We start from the raw sequence: 24,680 nt of genomic DNA on the forward strand, positions 1-24,680 counted from the left end.
GATTCATCCCCGGGATGCAAGATTGGTTCAACATACGGAAATCAATAAATGTAATTCATCACATCAATAGACTTAAAGATAAGAACCATATGATCATCTCGATAGATGCAGAGAAAGCATTTGACAAAATACAGCACCCCTTTATGTTCAAAACACTAGAAAAACTAGGGATAACAGGAACTTAACTCAACATTGTAAAAGCTACCTACGCTAAGCCTCAGGCCAGCATCATTCTAAACGGAGAAAAACTGAAGGCATTCCTCTAAAATCTGGAGCAAAACAGGGATACCCTCTCTCAACACTTCTATTCAACATAGTTCTTGAAACACTGGCCAGAGCAATTAGACGAAAGAAATTAAAGGAATAACTATAGGAAAAGAATAACTTAAACTATCACTATTTGCTGAGGATATGATTCTATATCTAGAAGATCTAAAATACTCTACCAAGAAACTTCTAGAACTAGTAAATGAATTCAACAAAGTGGCAGGATATAAAATCAACACCCATAAATCAAAGGCATTTCTGTATATCAGTGACAAATCCTCTGTAAAGGAAATGAGAAAAACTACCTCATTCACAATATCCTCAAAAAATAAAATAAAATATTTGGGAATCAACTTAACAAAAGAGGTGAAAGATCTTTACAATGAAAACTATAGAACCCTAAAGAGAGAAATAGAAGAAGACCTCAGAAGATGGAAAGATCTACCTTGCTCATGGATAGGAGAATTAATATTATTAAAATGACCATACTACCAAAAGTACTATACAGGTTCAGTGCAATTCCAATCAAAATTCCAATGGCATTCCTCATAGAAATAGGAAAAGCAATCATGAAATTCATCTGGAAAACTAAGAGACCCAGGAAGAGTGAAATAGGTGGTATTGCTGTACCAGACCTTAAACTATACTACAGAGCAATAGTAACAACAACAGCATGGTACTGGCACCCAAACAGGCTGTAGACCAATGGTACAGAATAGAGGACACAGAGACTAACCCACAAAATTACAACTACCTTATATTAGACAAAGGTGCCAAAAGCATGCACTGGAGAAAGCATAGCATCTTCAACAAATGGTGCTGGGAAAACTGGAAATCCATATGCAACAAAATGAAATCGAATCCCTATCTCTCACCATACACAAAAGTTAACTCAAAATGGATCAAGGTTCTAGGGATTAAACTAGAGACTCTGTGTCTAATAGAAGAAAAAGTAGGCCCTAATCTCCATCACATGGGACTAGGCCCCAACTTCCTTAATAAGACACCTATAGCACAAGAATTAAAACCAAGAATTAACAAATGAGATGAATTCAAACTAAAAAGTTTTTCTCAGCAAAAGAAATAATATGTGAGGTGAATAGGGAGCCTACATCCTGGGAACAAATTTTTACCCCTCACACATCAGATAGAGCTCTAATCTCTAGGGTATATAAAGAGCTCAACAAGATAAGCACCAATAAAACAAATAATCCAATCAATAAATGGGCCAAGGACCTGAACACATACTTCTCAGAAGAGGATATACAATCAATCAACAAATATATTAAAAAATGCTCATCATCTCTAGCAATCAGAGAAATGCAAATTAAAACTAAGATAGGCTAAGATACCATCTCACTTCAGTAAGAGTGGCAGCCATTATGAAGACAAACAACAAGAAGTCCTGGCAAGGATGCGGAGAAAAAGGTACACTCATACATTGCTGGTGGGACTGCAAATTGGTGCAGCCAATATGGAAAGCAGTATGAGATTCCTTGGAAAGCTGGGAATGGAACCACCATTTGACCCAGCTATTCCTCTCTTCGGACTATACCCAAAGGACCTAAAACAGCATACTACAGGGACACAGCCATATCAATGTTTATAGCAGCACAATTCACAATAGCTAAAATGTGGAGCCAACCTAGATATCTTTCAGTGGATGAATGGATTAAAAAATGTGGCATTTATACACAATGGAATATTACTCAGCAATAAAAAATAATAAGATCATGGCATTTGCAGGGAAATGGATGGCATTAGGGAAGATTATGCTAAGTGAAGTTAGCCAATCCCAAAAAAACAAATGCCAAATGTCTTCTCTGATGTAAGGGGGATGACTCAAAATGGGGTTGGGAGGGAGAGCAAAAGAGGAAGATTACCTCTAGATAGGGAATGGGGTGGGAGGGAAAGGGAGGGAGAAGGGGAATAGCATGGATGGTGGAAGGAGACCTTCATCATTATACAAAATACATGTATGAAGATGTGAATTTGGTGTCAACATACCTTATATACAATCAGAGATATGATAAATTGTGGTATAAAGGTGTATTAAGAATTGTAATGCAAATAATAATAATAATAATTTTTAAAATACAATATAGGGCTAGGGATGTGGCCCAGTGGTTGAGTGTCCCAATCCCTAGTACCAAAAAGAAAGAAAAAATCCATAAAGCTCATATTCAGAAATTTAAAAAAAAAAAGTGTACCTGGAGTGAACTAGAGACATGGCTAAGGAGAACCATGGCATTAGGAAGGACAGAATAATACAGTTGTGATGATTATAGAGAAAGGAAACCCAAGGAAGGGCTTACTTGCTGTTTTAAATATTCTGCTTATAGATCAAGTCACTTTAGTAACTGGAACTGGCTACCTTCTTGAGCACGTCTAGCCTGTGCTCTAAGAGTTAGTGAGGGCTGCCATAGGTTTGCAGATGGGCAAGAGCAAGGACATGATGTCTGTAGCAGTTAGGGAGAATCTTGATGAGCTAGCAGGCTAGCCAGCTGGAGAAAGAGTAGAGGTAACTGACTGGAGTCAATGTGAGAGGAGAAGAGTAAGTAGTAGGAGAAGCAATGGAGAATTAAGACAAAGATTGGACGGGGGTTTTAATCATAGAGTCACACAGGAACTAGAAAAGATTTTAGGTTTTATATGACTAGAATTAGCATCATTCTGTTATATTATCCTTCTTTTTTACCCTTAGCTTTTAAATAGTTGTATAATATAGATGGATGGATGGATGGGTAGGTAGGACAGGGAGGAGCACAGGTTGATTTTGGTATTCTGCCCAATCTCTGATGGCAGGATTTGGAAAGATTGTCATTTACCATGACATTATGTATTTCTGTGATGTTTGATTTTGTAAAATTTAGTTATTTACAATAAGAGAAGCGTATATTTAAAAATAAAATAAAAAATAAATACTACTGGAGAAAATAAAGGGAGGGGGAAAAACCAATGAAACAACCTGTGAAGAAAATCAAAGGTAAAAAAAAAAACCTATATAGAACAGGATTCTAGACAATAAGAGAATTTAAAAGGAAGAAGTAGCTACAAGTGGAATGAATAATTAGAAGGTCACTGGCAACTCAGTGAAAATAATCTCTGTGCATTTACAGAAGCCAGGCACAGTGAATGTGGCCCAAATAAGTGAAAAGAAGGTAATGCAGATTTACAGTATAATTTTAAAGGCCTTAATGAGAATGTGACTTCTAGGGGACATAATTTTTAAAGTTGTAAACTTTCAAACAAATCATCTTACATACCACTTGTTATACAGTATTTGTTAACACCAAAAGTTTGAGTTTAGGCACTTTCAAAATAAAGACAATAAGATAAAACATAATTTTTAAGTATGAGATATGGGAGCAAAAACTGCTTTATAAAATAAATAAAATACAATAAGAACTGCCAAATGTGAGAACTACAGGAAGCAGGTTTTATATCACTTAACTAACTCTTGTTAGACATTCTTTCAATCGCACTGTTGAAACAACAAGAACAATGAATGAGGACACAAACAGATGCAAGAGAGAGTCTAGCTAGCACTGAAGTTAGAGAACACCTTTGGGAAACATACTTGAAGCCTATCCTATGGAAGCTCTATGTATAAGGTCTCTACACAGAGTCTGAGATGAGGGCAGAGGCATAGTTAGGGGAACAGTAGTCTATGAGTTCTTCCATAAAGTCTGAGAAAGAAACCTAGAGCTTGGGCTGTTACCCACAGGTACATTAAGACCTAGAACTGCACAGGGGAATAATTTTAAAATATTCATCCCTTCACTGGGACTACCTCTCCCCTTCAGAACAAGTAAATAAATGTTAAGGTCACAAGATATTTTATGTTTCAAAGTAACAATATAAACAAAATAAATTATACAATCAACATGAAAATGTGTTTAACTTTTCAAAGTATTCACTTTTCTCTTTTTCTTTGCAGGGGCGTGGGGGAGGGCTGCCGTGGAGTCCTGGGAATTGAACTCAGGGGGACTCAACCACTGAGCCACATCCCCAGCCCTATTTTGTATTTTATTTACAGACAGGGTCTCACTGAGTTGATTAGCACCTCGCCATTGCTGAGGCTGGCTTTGAACTCACGATTCTTCTGTCTCAGCCTCTGGAGAGCCACTGGGATTACAGGCATGCGCCACCGCGCCCAGCTCTTTTCTCTCACATGGGTATGTGCATGGTGGTATTGATTCAACCCAAAGTCTTATCTCATGCATGATAGGCAAGTGCTCTACCCTGACCTACATCACCCCTTTTTCATTTAATTTTAAGACATGGTCTTAAATTGCCCAGGCTGAACTTGAAATCCTCCTGACTCAACTTGCTGTGGGGCTGGGATTACAGACATGTGCCACTGTGCCAGAAACTTCATTTTTCTATAGGGTCTTTGGGGCAAATTTCAGAATACCTCCAATCAAGCAAGATTCCATGCTGAATTATATACACAGATGTTTCATTTTTAAACATTTTTTAGTTGTCAATGAATCTTTATGTATATGCAGTGCAGAGAATCGAACCCATGCCTTACACATGATAGGCAAGTACTCTACCACTGTGCTATGACCCCAGCCCTTATGTTTAATTTTAAAAAGACCACCTACAGTGATTACTTTCAGTGAAAGTATATGTATTGTTTAAAAAAGGAAACTTCAGTTCACACACATAACCTATACCCACACACAAATCTAAATGAAGAAGAAAGGATACCAAAATTGTTCTGACCTAGTTACATCCCAATTAACATAGACTATGCTTTACTAAAAAAACTCCTATTCTTACTGTGAACAAAAAATGCCAGCTGTGAAAGAAAGTGATACTGCTGGGTTTGCACACTTTGGTTACCATAGAAACAGTAGAAATGGCAGTAGTTGGATGGCTCACATTTAAGTTATCAGCAATAAAATCAGACAAATCAATTCTACAAGGTTTGCTTTAGTTCAATTGTATTTTCAAGGCAAAAGAGAAGGAAATAATGGGATAAATAAAACAACCACTCAGAAGATATCACTGAAATATCTGTTTTTGCAGAATTTAGTTAATTCAATTTATATTCATGATGCTCTACATGCACTCCAGATTTGCTTTTTCCCTTTTATAGTATCTTTTTTTCCACAGGATTGAATTTATTTCAGTTAACTGGCATCATAAATAGAACAGCCTTAAAGATACACAGTCATTTTACCACATTTGCTTTTCATTCCCCACCCCAAGACATTTAGAACAAATACATGAAACTCACAATATGACTCTTATCAGCACCAATCGGGGAAGACAGAAAAACCCAAACACAATTGTCTACAATCCTGAATAATAGGAACAAGAACAATCAGAATGTCAATTGGACTGGTTTCTAAAAACAATGAACAGTGCAGGCCTGATATTAATGACTACAACTGTACTTTTATTTAAACATAGTGTTGGCACAATTCCCTTTACATTTGCTACAGAAGAACATTCCCAGGAGAAAACCTTCAGTTCATGTTCCTTTCTGTACACTGTTCTTCATTGTTCACCCCAAACAAATAAGATTGTGTTGCAGCAAATAGGACAAATAACTACTAAGAGTAAGGTCTATGCTTTCTTTTATTTAGCAAACACAATGGTCATTTACAAATAGTATTAGTCTATCATAACTGTTTAGCCCTTAAAATAACCTCATTAATTGGATAATAGAATCTATATTTAAAAATTATAGAGAATGTAATCATTGTGATTGCAACTTCCTAGAAGGCAGAGAGGAAGTTCTGTCACTGTATATATCTGTTGAAATCTAAGCATATCATAAATAATTTTTTTAAAAGAAAACTTTTGTTGAATGAATAAACAAACAAACAAATGAATTACTAATGGTCCTTTGATAGGTGACTTCCCAATTTTAAAAGAAGTGTCAGAAAACTAGAAAAAGCACTTACCCCAATTGATACCAAGCTCACTCCTAAACATAGGTTCTTTGAAAATTCTGATTCTGGTTTATTTGAGGATTTCAGAAGTCACCTACGTGCTGAGACTCCCAAGTGTAGACTTCTAGGGCTCTAATCCTGCACTGTACCTTAGAGTTATGTCAGTTGTATGTTGTCCATCTCTACAATCATCACAATGAACCTTGTCCAAACTGAATTACCTTTCCCTTTCAAAACCGCCTCTTTTTGCAGGATTCGCTTCTTAGTCAACAAAAGCAGAAGTCTGAACTCCATTCTGTCTTTTATCCCTCAAATCTAATCAATCCTCAAATATGACTCCAGTCCTAAATATTTACCTATTATCTTCTCTCTTCTTTATGCTGTTCACCTCTGCCCTAGGTCTTCATGACTTCTCAACTAGCTGACTTGAACAACCTGATAAAGCTACTCTCCCTGAATCCTCAAACCAACCCTCCATAACTGTCTCAGTGGTCTGTCTTTAAAACTTGACCAGCTCAGGAAACTGGCAAACGGAAAAATCCATACTTCTAAACAGGGCAATTAAGAACCACCATTACTGGTTTGGATATGAAGTGTCCCACAAAGGCTCATATATTGAAGGCCTGGTCTCCAAAGCAGCAGTGTTCAGAGGTGGTACCCTTGGAAAATGATTGGATCATGCAGGTTCTGACCTTACTGGTAGACTAATCCACTATGGTACATGCTCCCCACCCCTTCACCCCCATACTCCCCACCCCTGCTCGGGGACCTCCTGCTATTTCTCTACCCTCTTTTAAGGATTCTGAATGAAGTTTCTACCTTGGAGCTGGCTGACCATGACTGAAATATGAGCAAAAATAAATCTTTCCTCCTAAATTTTCTTTTTGTTGTCCCAGCAACAAAAAGCAAGCCTGTGTCCTTTAATGTAAGCTGTTTCCTCTACCTGAAATCCTCTCCTTCTCCACTCATTTTTACCTTATTAATTTCTACTCACCCTTTTAATTTCAGCTCTCAGTATGGACCTTCAAGAGAGTCCCCATCTAAGCTAGTTAAATGTTCTACATCTGTATTCTCAATTCCTTATGCTTATTAGCTAATCTTTAAAATGTATCTCATAATTTTTAATAACCCTGTTGTTTTATGATTATCTGTTTTATTAAATCTTCCCACCATACACCCATTGGGGGAAGCAACTGTATTACTCCCTGTATTCCCAGTGCTCTGCATAGTGTCTGGTATATGGGTTTTTGTTTTGGTTTATTGGTGGTTTTTTGTTTGTTTGTTTTTGTACTGGCGATTAAACCCAGGGATGCTTAATCACTGAGCCATGACCCCAGCCCTTTTATATTTTTTGTTTTGAAACAGGGTCTTGCTAATTGCTGAGGCTGGCTTTGAACTTGTGATCCTCTGCAGTCTCTCAAGCCTCTGAGATTACAGACATACACCACTGTGCCTGGTTCTGTACATGCTAAGAAGTTAAAATATGTTGGTAAAACAAATACTTTAAGTCTGCAAACAAGTATCCCCACCATGGGAATATAGTTAAAAAATAGATAATCTAGTTAAAAATTATAGTTAGGTTTTAAAATTATATTAGTGTCATATTTTAGGTACTTCTGGATTAAATGTGTCTTTCTATTCAGAGAAACTCACCACTGTTTATGCTGTTTATTTCCAAGTAAAATGTATTTCCAGCTGGAAGTTTCATGCTTACAGGTAGATGCAGGCTATCTTACATCAGGAATAGCATATACTATTAAATGCTGTGATTAATTTCATTTTACCTTAAACTAGGCTGGGAATATCTGTAACACAACACTTACGTTAATCAAACTTTGATACTCACAGTACAATGCCTGCCAACACAGCACTGTCAACAGTTAACAATGCACTTCTTTGTCTGCCTTTTAGAAGTGGTTACAGGCCTGAATAGCAGAGATATGGTTTTCTTTTTTTCTAATAAAAACTAATAAAACACAACCATTATTAAAACATAGTATTTTGATTTTTTTAATACCAAAAGGCATGTTTTACATATTTATACTAGTTTTCTATTTTGTAAAGCAGAAGGGGTTAGGATGAATATCTGGCTAAAGGAATTCTGGGGAAGAAAGAGATTGAAATAAAGGTCACATTTGGATTACTGATAGGATCAAGACAGATTGTCCAGGAGCACCTACAGAAGGGAAATAAGGAGGAATCCAGAAACTTTATAAGTTTAAATTGGGGGTCAACAGCCTTATAAATTACCTATTATGGCCCCCATTTTATACATGAGTAATCCTAAGATTTATGGATCATGATTAGCTATCTTTGAAATAATTTTTTAAGTACAGAATCTCTAAGCTCCCATATATCATAAGAACTCAGTAAGGCTAAAAATTCTAATACAATAATTATTCAAATGCCACCAAAACACTGGCATGAGGGTTATAGTAAGAATCTAGTGATTTTTTTTTTTTTTTTTTTGGATATGTAACCCATTTGTCTTATCAGGCCCTTTTCAGCAGAGACAAAACCAAAGACTTCAGGGATTTCCTTGTCAGAATATGAAAAGAAGCTATATTGCACACAGATATTTCTAGATAATTTTGCAATAAGTGAGCACTTATGTTAGTCAAACTTTCACAAATACTAAACAGTACAGAAAAGAAATTTTGCTGAAGGCTATACAAAGGGTAATAAATCACTTAAGAGGAAATGAGAAACTAAGGCAAGAAAAAGGAACCCAAATCCCTTAAAAATCCCCAACTCTTTAACAGGCATCCTATTTTCCCCAGAGGTGGTCAACCCAGTACCTATTCTGGGCATCTATACTCTATCTATACTTTACCTAATAAACTCTTGTCTGTTAAAACAAAACAAAAACTTCCCCTCTTGGGACGTGGTTTGCATCTAGTGACTTGCTTCTAATGAACAGCATATAGCAAAAGTAAGGAATGTCATTTTCATAATTAGGTTACAAAAGATTGACTTCCATCTAGTTAAGCCATACTCTCTTTTGCCCTCTAACCCCCATAAAACAAACTGCTGTGTTGTGAGATGCTCTATGGGGGACTCATGTGGCAAGGAACCAGGGTCAACCTCCACCCATCCACTCATAAGAACGCAGATAAGCCACATCTGGATTTATGTACCACAGAAGCTGTGAAGTAATAAATGTTGTTTTAAGTCATTAAAATTTGGGTTAATTTGTTATGCAGCAATGATAACTAATACAGACTTAAAACATACATAAACAGCATGTAATAATCTAGAAGGCTGCTGAAAATCCAATAAGTATTCTGCCTGAACAAACAGATACCATAAGAAAAGAAAAAAAAACTATAGTTCGTATCAATTAGTACTATATCATATAATGCACTTTTCTCTGGAGCTAGACTATCTATTGCATCACTTTCTTTAATCAACTGAAATCACATCTCACTCAAAGTATTAGTTTTTTTGTTCTTTGGTTTTTATTGTATTTTATTTGGGGTGGGGGTACTCAACCACTGAGCCACATCCCCAGCCCCCCTCCCTTTTTAAATTTAGAAACAGGGGGTCACTGAATTGCTTAGGTCTTCACTAAGTTGCTGAGGCTGGCCTTAAACTCGCAATCCTCTTGCCTTAGCCTCCCAAGCCACTGGGATTTCAGGCATGCGCCACCATGCCCCGCTGCTATTTGGTTTTTGTTTGGGTGGTGTTATTGCTACTTCAGTAGACTTCTAATAGGTCTCTAATACAAGTGAATTTTTGACAACCCAAAATGTTTAAAAGATGTTAATCAACAACAAAACCCAAAAGATTTCTGGAAAAAGCATTATTTTGTCTTTTAACTGGATCTCACAAAATTTCCATATGTTTGCCAACCATATATTATTTTTGCTTATAGACTGCAAGTTCAGCCACCAATGTGAAGAATAACTATTATTCAAAACCCAAGTTCAAGTTTTGAAATAGTACTTCCATGAATATTTTCTAAAAGAGAGAACTAGGTTGGGGCTGTGGTACATTCATTCAAATTCTTCATTTAATAAAAACCTCATTACTATTGTGTGTTAGGTTCTGGGATATAATAGTGAAAACGATAGTCTAGCTTGTAGTTTAGCTTATACCACTGGTCCAGTAGCATATATTCTATAACTAAGGAACCATGAATCTACTTAATGATACTATCATTGAGCCAGCATTTCTCCATCCTTGCAAAAGAATAATGTGAAACTACCAGATGCTTTACTGAAATTCTACTCAAGTAACTTATGAGCACAAACAATATGCCAACACCAAGACTACAAAAATTAGTGAGGTATGAACTTTGCTTTCAAGAAGCTCATAATATGAAAAAGAGATAAATTATACCTTGGCATTCCTCCAACCTACCGGAATAGTAATCCCATAAAAATGAGTCATCCTATATTTCATCTTCTTACTCTTAGTTATATCCTGCTGTAAAATTAAAATATATCTTTCCTCCCTTAGTGTTTACAAGTTACAAATATTTATAGATTTATATCTATAGACAGTGAAAAGGCTGTATCTCAGCCAAGATGAATATACTTAGCTCTCCTTTCCTTTTAAAAGCAATGCCTTAATTTAAATAATTTTGGGGGGATTTTATTTAAATTCTCTACTATTGATAGGATCCAAATCAAATAATTAAAATGTTGTTCAAGATATGAAACCAATCATGATGAAAAATATCAATTTTTTTTTTGGTGGTGCTGGGGATTAAACCCAGAGCCTTGTGCATGTGAGGCAAGTGCTCTATCAACTGAGTTATATCCCCAGCCCAACATCAACCTTTTTGATGACGTAATGCTTCTGTATGTGAAGTTCAAAACACTGTCTGTAGTTTTAGATTACTACACTAAAAATGTATATTTACTTTAATTGTTTGGATTTCTCAGGTTTCTCACATCAAGTGAAAATTTAGAGATGGTAAGTTACTCTGAAACACTTGCGACTAACAAGTAGTATAAAACCAGATATCTTTCAGCAATAGAAAATGATGCATTAATAAAAACAAAAACAAAAAAAACCTATTCATTGACTAAAATAGCAATTCTAAAACTCATAAAAATGTTTCTTCAAATGTTTCCATCATTCTCCTTTTAGCATTATATTCATATTTTATATTTATTTTATCTACAGAGTAACAATTTAAATCTTCTACTTCTGAAAATTTTTTTCAAAATCATGACAATGTGGTCCAGATATCAGGATTTCTGGTCAGTGAAAAGAATTATGGAGAATGTCTCACACTAGATGGTTCAAGGTTTCACGTGTAAATTATTTGAGCAGCAGAGCCATTCAGTTAATGTACGGATAAAATATAATAAGCACTACACTAGGGAAGAATCACACTCAAAACACATTTTCAGGGGCTGGGGTTGGGGCTCAGTGGTAGAGTGTTTGCCTAGCATGTGCGAGGCTCTGGGTTCGATCCACAGTACCACGTAAAAATAAATAAGTAAAATAAAGGTATTGTGTCCAACTACAACTAAAAAAATATTTTTAAAAAATTTCACCATTTCATCCATCCTATAGGCAAGGTAATAGTTATCATTGGTGATATTTAGCAGAAGGAAAAATTCCATTTTTTTATTTATAAACTTGTGGTAACTTATAATAAGTGAACAGACTCCCCAAACTCCATAGTCTGATATTTAAGGCCTGTTTTAATCAGGCTCCAAACAACATATTTCCAGGATTATCCCACACTACTCCAATTATCATATGTGAGCTAAGCAGGACTATATAGCCATTCTGAGACAATACAAGTGCTTTCTGGCCTCAGCTATTTTACATCCAAAACTCCTTTAAATCCCTCAATTCTACATATCCTTCAAAGTCCAACTCAAATGCAACATGCTCTCTGAAGCTACCCCCCAGCCCCCCACTAGAACTTCTTCTGATGTTTAACACCATTTAGTCTGTCCTTTTGTATAGCCACAATCACATTCTCTCACCTATTTCACAGTGTAACTGTATGTATGTCATATTTCTTCTCTTGGACTATAAGCCCTTAAGAAGGCCTTTGATGCAGTCATATTTATACTGTTTCTATTCCTTTCTATTTTATACACACAAGAAAATAATAAATATTTACTAAGGACAAGTGTTCAAATACTTCATCAAAAATGCCATAATAATCAATATTCTCACTGGTATTCATTCTCTGAGAAAATATTTCCTCTACACCTTTTGTGTACAGGGGTAGTGATATGCAAAAAGGATCAGACAACAGATTCTGCCGTCTCAAGAAGTTTACAATCAAGGAGATAATCTAAGAAACCTACACACATAAATACTAAGAGAATACAGATAAAGTATAACAGGAACCAATAACAAGGAGAGATTATTTCTAAGTAAAAATAAATTTGAGGAAAATTTTAAAATTTGTGCTTCGCCCTAAAAGACAGGTAATATTTGGATATGTAGATGAAGAGCAAAGAGTTTTAAGACAGGGGAATAAAGGCCATTGAGTCAGGAAATCTCAGAAGGATACAGAAAACAATCAATAGTTCAATAATATAATATCTGTAAAAGATGGCAGGGACAGAGAAAAATTTTAAAGGCAGTTGGAGCTAAATGTGGTAAGACCCTGAAAGCGAAATAAGAAACTAGAACTTTAGTCGTTGGATAAGAAACTATTTCAAAGTTCTTGAACAGGGCTACATAAATAGCCAGTGGGTCTAAAGTAGACTGGACTGGAGAGGAAAGAAATTACTGACAAGGAAACAAAGAGGCCATTACTATAACACCAGAAAGGAATGAGGTACTAGGGATGGTAATAGATGAATGGAAGAGATATTTTAGAGATGACACTAAAAAGAACTTGACACGTTCTGAATGTGAAATGCAATGAACAGTTTGCAAAAAGGTAAAAGATGTTTCTAGTGTAAGAGGTGGGTGATGCCATAACCTTAAAAGAGGGACACTAAACCAGCAGCAAGTTTGGATGGGAAAAAATGAGTCTTAGCCATGGTGAATTTTGTCAGTAGAACTCAGGTGATAATATTACACAAAATATACAACTTCAAAAATGAAAGAAAACTCAAATTAATTACTCCTCACCAAAAGAATTCCAATCAATGGTTTAAACATAATTATAACCACGAAAATATAACTCACAGAGGTTAAATTAAGTGTATAACAAATTAAAATCTTAACACAATCTATGAGATTAATCTATAATAACTTCATATACCTAAGAACCATTTTTAAACATGCTGATTCATGGGATAATAGTTGGAAGTCTTAAAGAACCTTATAGTTAAAATGATACAGTAAAATGCTTCTGCCAAAATGGCAAATGCATATTCTGTAGTCACGATCATTTAGAAGAGACAGTCAAGTTAGATGTCTAGGCCTAAGAACCAAGGGATATTCACCTCATCTCTTCATATTTTCATTCCTTTCTGTAATAAACATGTCTCCTCAGTTAATAAAACTTAAATCTACCCTAGATTTATTCCTACAACATCACTTAAATTCTCAAAACCCTAAAAAATAAATTATCACAAAGTCACTCATGAAGGGGGATGCAAAATAAAATCTCCAGTCATTAACGCATGAGGATTATAGCTATTCATTACTCATATCTTTTTATGAAAAAACAAACAGGGTTTGTGTCCCTGTCCAGGCACCAAAATACAAAAACAAAAAAGAAAAGAAAATGCTGAGCATGGTGGCACATACCTGTAATCCCAGCTACTGAGGCGGCTGAGGCAGAAGGATTGCAAATTCAAGGACAGTCTCCGCAACTTAATGAGACTGTCTTAAAATAAAATAAAATAAAATAAAATAAAGGACTAGGGGTATAGCTCAGTGGTGGAGAGCCCTTGGGCTCAATCTCTAGTAAGGGAGGAAAAAAAGGGAGGGAGAGAGGGAAAAAAGGGGGGGACTCATCAAAATAAACTAAAATAATAATTAATATCTAACATACAATTTGATATTAGTAAATGTCTTTTGTAAGTACACTGAATAAAAAAATCAAAATTTAAACATTTTCAGTCCCATCGGCAATGTATGAGTGTTCCTTTTCCCCCACATCCTCACCGATACTTATTGTTTGCTTTCATAATAGCTGCCATTCTGACAGGAGTGAGATGAAATCATAGAGTAGTTTTGATTTGCATTTCTCTAATTGTTAGAGATGAGAACATTTTTTCATATATTTGTTGACTGATTATATATCCTCCTCTGAAAAGTGTCTGTTCAGGTCCTTGGCCCATTTACTGACTGGGTTATTGGAACCACCATTTGACCCAGCTATCCCTCTCTTCGGTCTATACCCAAAGGACTTAGCATACTACAGGGACACAGCCACATCAATGTTTATAGCAGCACAATTCACAATAGCTAAACTATGGAACCAACCTAGATGCCCTTCAGTAGATGAATGTATTTTTAAAATGTGGCATATAAACACACTTTTAACACAATGGAACATTACTCAGCATTAAAAGAGAATAAAATCATGGCATTTTCAGGTAAATGGATGGAGTTGAAGAAGATAATGCTAAGTGAAGTTAGCCAATCCCAAAAAAACAAATGTGGAATGTTTTCTCTGATATAAGGAAGCTGATTCATAGTTGGGTAGGGAGGGAGAGCATGGGAGGAGTAGATGAACTCTAGATAGGGCAGAGGGTGGAAGGGGATGGGAGGGGGCAAGGGGTTAGCAATGATAGTGGAATGTGATGGACATCATTATCCAAAGTACATGCAAGAAGACACGAATTGGTGTGAATATACTTTAAATACAACCAGAGATATGAAAAATTGTGCTCTATATGTGTAATATGAATTGTAATACATTCTGCATTTTTAAATTTATTTAAAAAAATTTTTTTAATTTAAACATTTGAATTGTGGCTAATTTGCCTAATAAGCATATTTCACCTGTTAGGTCTATTTATTCATTTATTTATTATTAATGCTAATTACAACATTCTTTTTACCAGATGCAATATCCTTATTTCAGTTTAGGTCTTAAGGATCAAAAAAAAAAAAAATGAGAACTCAATGTTATTAATGTTTCTCTGATAATAAGCAATAATATGAAGAACAACCTGAACTGAAATGTACTTGTTTCACATACAACTACTCCATTAAAATTATACACTAATAATTTGTTAAAAATCACAATGAAATAATATATACCAATTTAATAAAGGTAATATTTTGATTAGAAGCTTATATGTAATTTTCATTCCTTCTTTTTTATTCCTTCTTTGCTTATGTATAATTTCAAAATTTTCTATAGTTAATATTATTATAATTGTACCAAGAAGAAAAGATTTTCTTAAAAAAGGAAGAAAAGACATATTGATGCATTTTAAAGAAGCATACTTACCAGGTCTCTGTGAAGCACCCAATTTGCATGGAGATAATGGATACCATCAAGAATCTGGTAAAGTAATGATTTAACCATAGATCTTGGCAACTGCATGGGCTTTTTATTTGCTTTTGATGCACGGTGAAACTTAATAATATGCTAAAAATTAAAAAAAAATACTATAATGATATATAGTCTTCACTAGTATCTATGCCAATAAAACACAATTGAGGCTGTAATAAATGCTCTATATTTTAAAAATTACTTTTTAAAGGCAAAGGACACAAAGAAAATAACTTGAATAAGGTCAAGCAAATAACAATCTATTTTGGGGGGGTGAATGGGGGGTTATAATGACTAGATTTACTGAAACCATTAAGATTTTCATTAAAAAGGACCAAAAGGTTAAAAGATTGATATTTAAATGCCTGACTAAAAACAGTACTAGTCATATTCTCTGCAGACAGAATGAAATATTAAAAGTCCACCTCTTTTTGGTACAGAATGAATTCTGGCACAAAATGAAGATGTATTCTTAGGAGTTAATATTAAATAGAAAATAATTAGAAAGGAGGGAGGAAAATAGGGAATTCAATTGTACTGAAATAAATACAACCAGGTCATGATCTTCAAATTTTTACAGCCATGTTATATTGCAGTTTACAAAAACATTGCAATGAAAGAGAAGAATTCTACATACCACCCCTCACCCCCACCTCCACTTCCATCCCCATCCAAAGCATGCCAAAATGGATACTAAGATCAGTTAAAACCCCTATTCAAACAATACTAGTGAAGTTGTCAACAGTGTTCCACTAATTTTAAAATGACCAATGGTATGTAAAATTCTTTATAAGATGTTCAACAGCATTCACTTGATTTTAATAAATAATAAAAAATTTGGTTTTATACTAAAATCAGAGATTTTTAATACAGATATAATGGGAGCTGCATACATAATTTTATACTTTTTATTTATTTATTTATTTTTTAATGTGGTGCTGAGGATTGAACCCAGAACCTCACATGTGCTAGGCAAGCACTCTATCACTGAGCTACAACCCCATTCCCAACTTCATACTTTTAAAAATACAATTTATATCATCCATAAAAAGAATTATGAAAAAAATTAGGTTCTAGTCAGCACCTGCTGTAATAGAATGGCCTCTGGAAGTTCCTTTAATACCTGTGAATCTGTTAAAGTTATTACTAAACAGATTTTTAATTTATATAGATGATAACACATACCATATTTAATCAAAATTTAATTATCCATAATTTGAATTTACTACCAAATTTGAAATTTTTTTAGTAGTTATTTAGATAAAATGTTTAAATGCCATGATTCCTAATTTAAAACATTAGAAATTCTAATTTTTTGCTTTTTTCACTTATTGATAAAAACTTCCTAAAAATCTACAAAACCTTGGGGCTGGGGTTGTGGCTCAGTGGTAGAGTGCTCGCCTAGCATGTGCGAGGCTCTGGGTTCAATCCTCAGCACCACATATAGATAAATAAATAAATAAAATAAAGATATTGTAACCAAGTACAACTAAAAAATTTTAAAAAATTTAAAAATTAAAAAAAAATCTACAAAACCATACACACACTTCTGTATGGTGGACCCAGTTTTAAATGGCAAAATGCTACAAGAGGTTGATCTTAACTTGGAAACTATTCACAACTGATTAAATCTGAACTAATGAACACATCAAAAAAGTAATTTTCACTATGCATATTAGCAAATTATCAATAATTATTTGCATGAAAATACAATCTTGTCACTCAGTAAAATTTTCTTAAGTAAAATTTCTAAATATTACAATATCTTCTCAATAAATGTTGGTTTATTGCTCAGCTTCTTTAAAATCAACATTTAAAATTCATTACATTTATTTTGAACTCCTATTAACAGCAAGTTTTCCTTCCTGTGCATTAGCAGTTGGTTATTGCTTACATATGTTCCATACCTATTACAAACAATCCTAAGTATACAGGAAGTTTAGACTTACCCACAAGTCATGTTCTGCATAATCAAACAGCAGCCACACTTTCCTGTCACTGTGAGAAAGGAACACCTTTTGCAATGCGATCACATTAGGGTGCTTCAATTCTCGCAAAAGCTGAATGCAAGAGAAAGAGAGGGATCGCTATCTTGTTAGTGAGAAGGGGAAATTATGTATTTCTTATAAATTAAGAATGAAATATCTGAAAATTTCAGAAAACCTAGGTAATCAAAATTTTTAAAAAATATAGTGCACTAGGGGTTGGGGTAATGGCTCAGTGGTAGAGCGCTCACCTAGCATGCATGAGGCACTGGGTTCAATCCTCAGCACCACATAAAAATAAAGATATTGTATCCACCTAAAAATAAAAAAATAATTTAAAAAAATATATATATATATATTACACTAAATACCACTACTCAGAGATAAACTCTGTCAATTCCTTAGTGCATTCCTTGTGATCTTTTTTCTGTCTCTCTGTTTAAAATGGAATCACTTTAAATAGTAAAACATAAAATGGTGAATGAAAGTAATACTGGGTCACCAAAGAATTAATTATATTTTGGTACATATGTATCATTTCTTACTACAGAAACAGCTACTTGGGAGGCAGAAATCATGTATTTATACAGTTTGTATCCACACTAGCATAGTACTAGTGCTCAACACACATTAACAAAGGGAGAGCTAACAATCCCTATACTTACCCATGCCATAATGTGTGGCTGAGGATTTTTTTTTAAAAGTAGTGCATATAAAGGAATGACTCTCATACCAATGAGTAAAAATTGGAGTTTTGATAAGTTACTATAGTTTGGATCCTAAATATGCCCCAAATGCCCATATGTTGAAGACTTATACTCCAGCTGACAGCACTATTGGGAGAGTGGAAGAACCTTTTAGGGGCCTAGTATAAAGAAATTAAGTCATTGAGGGTATGCCATTGAAGGAGATAATGAAACCTGACATTTTAAAGAAAGAAAAGAAACAGGTAAAATTAAATTTTGCAGTCTTCCTTGGCTTCCTGGCAGCCACAAGGTAGGTATCCTCTGCGATATGTTCCTGCTCTGATGTACTGGGCCACCTACCACAAGTCCAAACAACAGGACCAAGCAACCATGGACCCAAATCTCTGAAACTATAAGCCAAAACAAACCTTTTTCCTTATTAAGTGATTATCTCAGGTGTTTATCACAGTGACAGAAAGATAACTAACACAGAAAAGGTCCTATAACAACAGTAGAGGGAAAAAAAAAGAGAGTAGGCTTTCACAAGTACAAGCTTCACAGCTATGCTCTAACAATACAGAGGGAAGATAGATCCGATCACCACGTGAAATTTTAGCATTTGACATATAACAGATAGTTGCTTGATAAAATATTTAGTAATAGTGACATTAACTGCTCAAGGTAAAAGCCTTATAAATATGCCCTCCTCAGGCTGTTCTTAAACCAGAGTTTAGATTTAATAGGTAAATAACTATATTCAATTTGAGAAATATTTTTATGTCTTTTAAATGTAAAGCTCTGGGGAAGATAAAAGAGGGAAAAGGAAGAAAACTTCTATTCATTTTTTTCTTTTTTGTTTTATGTTTATTGACTACTTTTTATTTATGAAATGATTATCTACAAATGTTTTTCTCATTAAATTCTAATAACAACTCTACAATGCACAAAGAAGCTGAGGTACAGTATGATAAAAATAACTTGACCAAAGACAATAGTTAGAATGAGAAGGGGTTTGGATTTAAATAGATCTGCCTGACTCTTAAAGTCCATGTTTTTCCCCACTAGAGTAAAAGTTTTGTCTTCAATTCCCACAATACAGTAGGAAAGACAGACATAAATAGATCAATGAGGCAAAGAAAAATAAATTGCTTAGCTATTCAAATAATTTGAAATGAGTAAAATGTACTTTAAGTGCCTATACTGGAATCATGTAAAAAAAATCTGAACTCTATCTCTGAAATTTTTATAAACTTCCTAATATTTATTTTTTTCTACTTTCAGTAACAGATTTCCTATTACTTCAAATTTTCTCATTTTGGTTCTGTACTTCAGCTCACCTATACCTCAACAACCTTGCCTGAAAGTGCTCTGCCAGTTGGGCATGATTTCAGGATATAACTCCCCAGGTTCTATATCCAACCCATATTCCCTGGAACACAACTAAGAGGTAAGAGCTCAGGTGGTCTGGGTTGACTCCAGCCCATCATCCACTTTTCACAATCTGCCTCAGGGTTCTATCCATATTTCCTATTGGGTCTAGGTGAGAAAGGAAGAACTGGAAGGGAAACGACCAGGGAAGATGTGAGTCCTACTACCTTGGGTAGGGAGATAGGGAAAGCAGGTGCTCAGGTCTTAGCTTCTACTGCCTAAGACATGTTATGCAATCCTGCTTCTTATTTCAGATGAAAGTACTAGACATAATATACTCCTAACTAGTTGCATTTTGGAAGGATGCAGAGCTATATCCAGAAAGTTTGTTAGTTTTGAATGCTTTAAGCTCTCTGACTCTATCAAGTACCATTTAATGACCCCATTGTGGTGGCCAGTTTTGGAGGCACAAGGCTTGTCTCTTTGTGACTTCTTAGTACTGATAAACTTTAAAGTGTTTGCCTTTATTAAATATATACCCAAAATGTGTTTTCTTTGAAGCCTGAAGTATAATGGCATGGTGAAACTCCACTTCTACTGAAACACCAAACACTGGCACAGACCCTGAGTTCTGGCCCTCACTTGTCTGGTAGAGGTGATATCACATGTAGAAATATTTAACCATGACTTCTAAAAGATTATGTTTCTCTGTTAACTATAAATTATTGGTCCACTCTATAATAAATCCATTTTAAGTCCCATGTTAAAAATTATTTTCAATAGATAATACATTTATGTCATTCAAAAAATCAAAAGCACATAAAAGGATACATACAGAGATGTCTCAATACCAATCCTTGCATTTCCTGAGGGTAAAAATTTTTACTAGTTGCTTGTTAATCCAATGTTTCTTTATGCAAATTAAAGCAAATATGAATATATATTTTTATCCTCCCTTAGTTACATAAAAGATACTATAATATGCACACTGTTCTGTACCTGTTTTTATAGATTTCTCTCAGTACCAATACAGTGTCAATATATAGAAATCTTTCTTGTTCATTTTTATAGCTGCATGATATTTCTTGGTCACCTTTTTCATTGTAGTAAAATATGTGTAACATAAAATTCACCATTTTAATCATTATTAAGTGAATGATGCAGTAGAATTAGAGTACATTTGCATTATCATGCATTCATCACGACTATCCATCTCCAGAACTTTTCTATCATTCCTAACTGAAATTATGTACCATTAAAAACCTTCCTGTTTCCCTCTTTCCCCAGACCAATGGTAGCCATATTCTACTTTGTGTCTCTATGTTTTTGACTATTCTAAGTACCTCATATAAGAGGAATCATATAGTATTTGCTCTTTTGTATCTAGCTTCTTTCCCTTCATATAATCTTTTCGAGATTCATTCACGTTATAGCACATATCAGAGTTTCATTCCACTTGAAGGCTGCATAATTGCATTGTACATACATACTACCTTTTGTTTATCCACCTATCCTTCAATGTACATTTAGGTCATTTTCACCTTTTGGCTATTATGAATAATGCTGCTTTAAACACTGAAATACAAAATATATTTGAATTTTCACTTTCAATTCTTTTGTATATACACCCAGAAATGTGACTGCTAGACTTATTTAATTTTTTGAAGAACTGCCATATATCACCTTTTAATATGACATACATGGAAGAAGAGTATTTTCTTATTCAGCAATATATCCTTTCCAAACCTTGCTATGCTTTTTCTTCTCTGTAGACCTATATAAATCACTAAATATCAACGTGAAGGCAGATTAAGGCAAAGAAATAGCAAAGTTAATGTTATCTAGGTCTGTTTTGTTCCCTCTTCTAATTCATCTTTCAACTTTACAGCCAGAATGATGTTTCAAAAATACAAAACTAATCATCTCCATCACTAGAGATAGGTATAAGGTAACAAAGCAAAAGATAGGGGAAAGACCAAATATGAGGGGCTTTGTAAGCCATGCAAAGTGTCACTACTATCACTGGGAACATGCTGGGTTAGTAGAGAAACCAGCTGTTATAAAAGGTACCACACCTTGACTACCTTCTGTATAAGTTTCATGGATAGACCACTGAACAAGCAAGTGTGAGGGCAATGGAGTTTCAGGTGACTCAGATTTAGATTCACTGAAACATATTACTATAATTTACACTATTTACCTGTTTACATCTGCCTTCCCTATAAGCCATAGATTCTTGAGCACAAAGATAATTTTTAATTTATCTCTGTATCCCTAGGGTATAGCACAATGGTTGACACATTGAAGGAGTTTTTTGTTTTTTGTTTTTAAGTGATCTTATTAAGTTCGGGGTTTTACTGGGATCCTAATTAGAATAAGATGTACTCCATGTATGTATAAATATGTCAACATATACTCTACTGTCATATATAACTGAAAAGAACAAATAAAAAAAAGTTTGGGGTTTTATTTTTTAATGTTTTCTGGTTTTTTTTCTTTTTATTTATTTTTCATTTTATGTGGTGGTGCAGAAAATCAAATAGTGCTTGACACATGCAAGGCAAGTGCTCTACCACTGAATTACAATTCCAAGTTTGGGATTTTAAATGTCACCAAATGCATTAACTCCCAAATGTTTATTTCTAGCCCACATATCCTCTCTGGACTCCAGTTAAGTGTATCCATAACATCTCTACATGAATGTCTAAAGGCCAAAACAGAACTTGTGATCTCTACCTTCCTTACCCGCTATTCCACTTGCTCTTCCCTTTTACTAGCACCCCATCATTCTGTTTCTTAAGTCAAAAACCTCATCTGTTTTATTTTCTATCACCTCTTCAATAAGAATTTCCTTGCCCTTCTATTTAAAACTTTAACCACTCTTCTGAACCTTTTCTTTTCAGCAAATACTACCCATAATCAAATATACTACAAGTTTATACCTCTTGTCTACAATCCCAAAGAGCTCAGAAAACCAAAGCTTTCTAGTAACTCACACAGGAAAAAGAATTCTACTTCAATGAAAGAAAAATACTTTGTCAAGGACACATTTCAGTTATATACTTTAATTCTATGGAAGCTACTTTACAACTCTGTATATTATAGGTAACTGATAACAATGCAGAATAATTCTTGTCTATAGGCATGCAAATTCTGTGCTGTTCAGTAAAGGTTCATTGGCCCTTCTCCTGTCATGAAAGAAGCAAGTTTTGTCTCAATTTTGCACATTCGTTTCAATATACCTGATCTATGTCTATTCTAAGAACTTTCCTTTGAAGGAGTTATAAAATTGGCTTGGTTCCTTCATTTAAAAAGTTAAATAAAATATTTAAAATGTGTTTATTCTGTATCTGTATAACAGAACTTTACACTTCAAAATTATCCTTTAATACTCATTAAACAAATATGTCACTTGAACTGACATGAAGCTGTTCATAGGTTATATATTGTCTGTCTCTCTTCATCAACATAAGCTTGACAAAGACAGATTTTTGTTGGTTTTATGTTCCCAGTGCTTAAGTGATTCCTAATATATAATTAAGCACTCAATATTCTCAAATGAATTAAATCTACTGAATGTACTTGATTCTTACAAAACCAACCAGTAAATGGCTTGTAACAAAATGTTGCTACCTTTCATAAATCAATTGCTTTTAAAAAGTGTTTTGAATGATTTTGCTTTTAACAACTGACTAAATTATACTCAAAATAGTAATTGAAAGGACTTTTAATTATCCATATTTATTGTAGGCCTAAAAAGGAATAGCTCTCTCAATTAACACCTCCTCTACCACAAAGGTTATACCTAAGATAATCAACTTAAAAGGGGGGAAGGTTTATTTTGGATTATGGTTTCATAAGTTTTAGTCCATGGTCTCTGGCTGAGTTTCTTTGGGCTTGTGGAGAGAAACACATGGCAAAAGAGGCCTGTTTTACCTCATGCTGACTGGAAAACAAAAAGAGAAGAAGATTTTGTGGTTCCAATATCTCCTTCAATATCTTCCTTCTAGTAGACTCCATCTACTAAAGATTCTATTCCCTCCCAATAGCTCCATAATCTGGGGACAAAGGCTTCAACACAGGAACCTTTCAGGGACATTCAAGAACCAAACTATAACAAGAATATATTCATTATTCCCAGTTACTGAAACAAACAACAAAAAGGTAAACTTTTCTACCACAATTACTAAAACAAATGAGTAACAATAAATAACCTAAATGTTCAATATAAGAAAATTGATAATTATAGTATATCTACATATTGAAGCCTCAAATACATCCACTGAAAGTTTTCAATTACATGAAAAAGTCTTATGCTATAATGTTGTGATGTAATAATAAAAGGCTATAAAATATAAAATATAAAATGAAATGTTTATAAAATAGGAAATAAACCAAAACACTAATAGTAGCTATCTGTGGATGTGAAATATGGATTTTCTTTCATTTTTTCTATTTATAAGCTATCCACCATGAGCATTACTCCTAATTCTAAAAAACACAAATGCACACCCCAAAAGAAAGCCTTTCCCTCCATAAATTCACCTAACAAAGAGGATACCATTTTACTACCTCAGAGCGTCATGTGGTTATCTGAGAAGGGTCACATGCAAGGTGATGGTCATGCTGATACTTTTCCTAACTCAGCAAAATCAAATTTTACTATGGACTTTAATCTCTTGTCTCACAGATTTTTGCTCAACATGACATCATGCAACTACAAATAGGTTTAATCCTATTTAAACAGCAGTTAAGTAGACCATGATTTTCCTGTGACCTGTCACTTAAAATCAAGTCAATTTTCTATTCTTGTTTGATCTCTTAAAAATAACAGTATGATTCATGTGACCATCAATCTTTCCCCTTGGTGAGAATAGTGTCGATGACTTTATTTTAGAAAGTACTGAGTATATCCCTTTTTTATGTAGAACACTCTCTTCCTCTCCGAAAGAATTAACGATAAATGAAGTAATGTATTTTACAGTATATCAGGAGATTTGCCCAATTCCAAAAATCCTCAGTATTCCTAAAACTGTAATTTAAGGATCAGCATTTTGAAATTTAACGTTTTCAGACCTAT

At 34.3% G+C, this 24,680-nt stretch overlaps 1 protein-coding gene across 9 annotated transcripts in view; it reads right to left on the reverse strand.

Annotated features, from left to right (window-relative positions):
* CDK19 (cyclin dependent kinase 19) overlaps nucleotides 1–24,680 on the reverse strand; it is a 164,287-nt gene that overhangs the window by 36,135 nt on the left and 103,472 nt on the right. For 3 of the 9 annotated variants that reach the window (XM_081294526.1, XM_081294524.1, XM_081294527.1), the window contains 2 exons: nucleotides 17,511–17,621; nucleotides 15,517–15,657 (listed from right to left, as the gene is read on the reverse strand). The exons of 3 other annotated variants lie outside the window; for them this stretch is intronic. In XM_081294526.1, the coding sequence (XP_081150652.1) occupies nucleotides 15,517–15,657; nucleotides 17,511–17,621 (252 nt within the window). Of the gene's footprint in view, nucleotides 1–15,516; nucleotides 15,658–17,510; nucleotides 17,622–24,680 lie in introns of those variants that run through there. 3 more of the 9 variants (XM_081294525.1, XM_081294529.1, XM_081294532.1) reach the window with 2 other exon arrangements.

The sequence above is a fragment of the Spermophilus citellus genome (assembly GCF_964194105.1).
Source record: "Spermophilus citellus genome assembly, chromosome: 5".
NCBI lineage: Eukaryota > Metazoa > Chordata > Mammalia > Rodentia > Sciuridae > Spermophilus > Spermophilus citellus.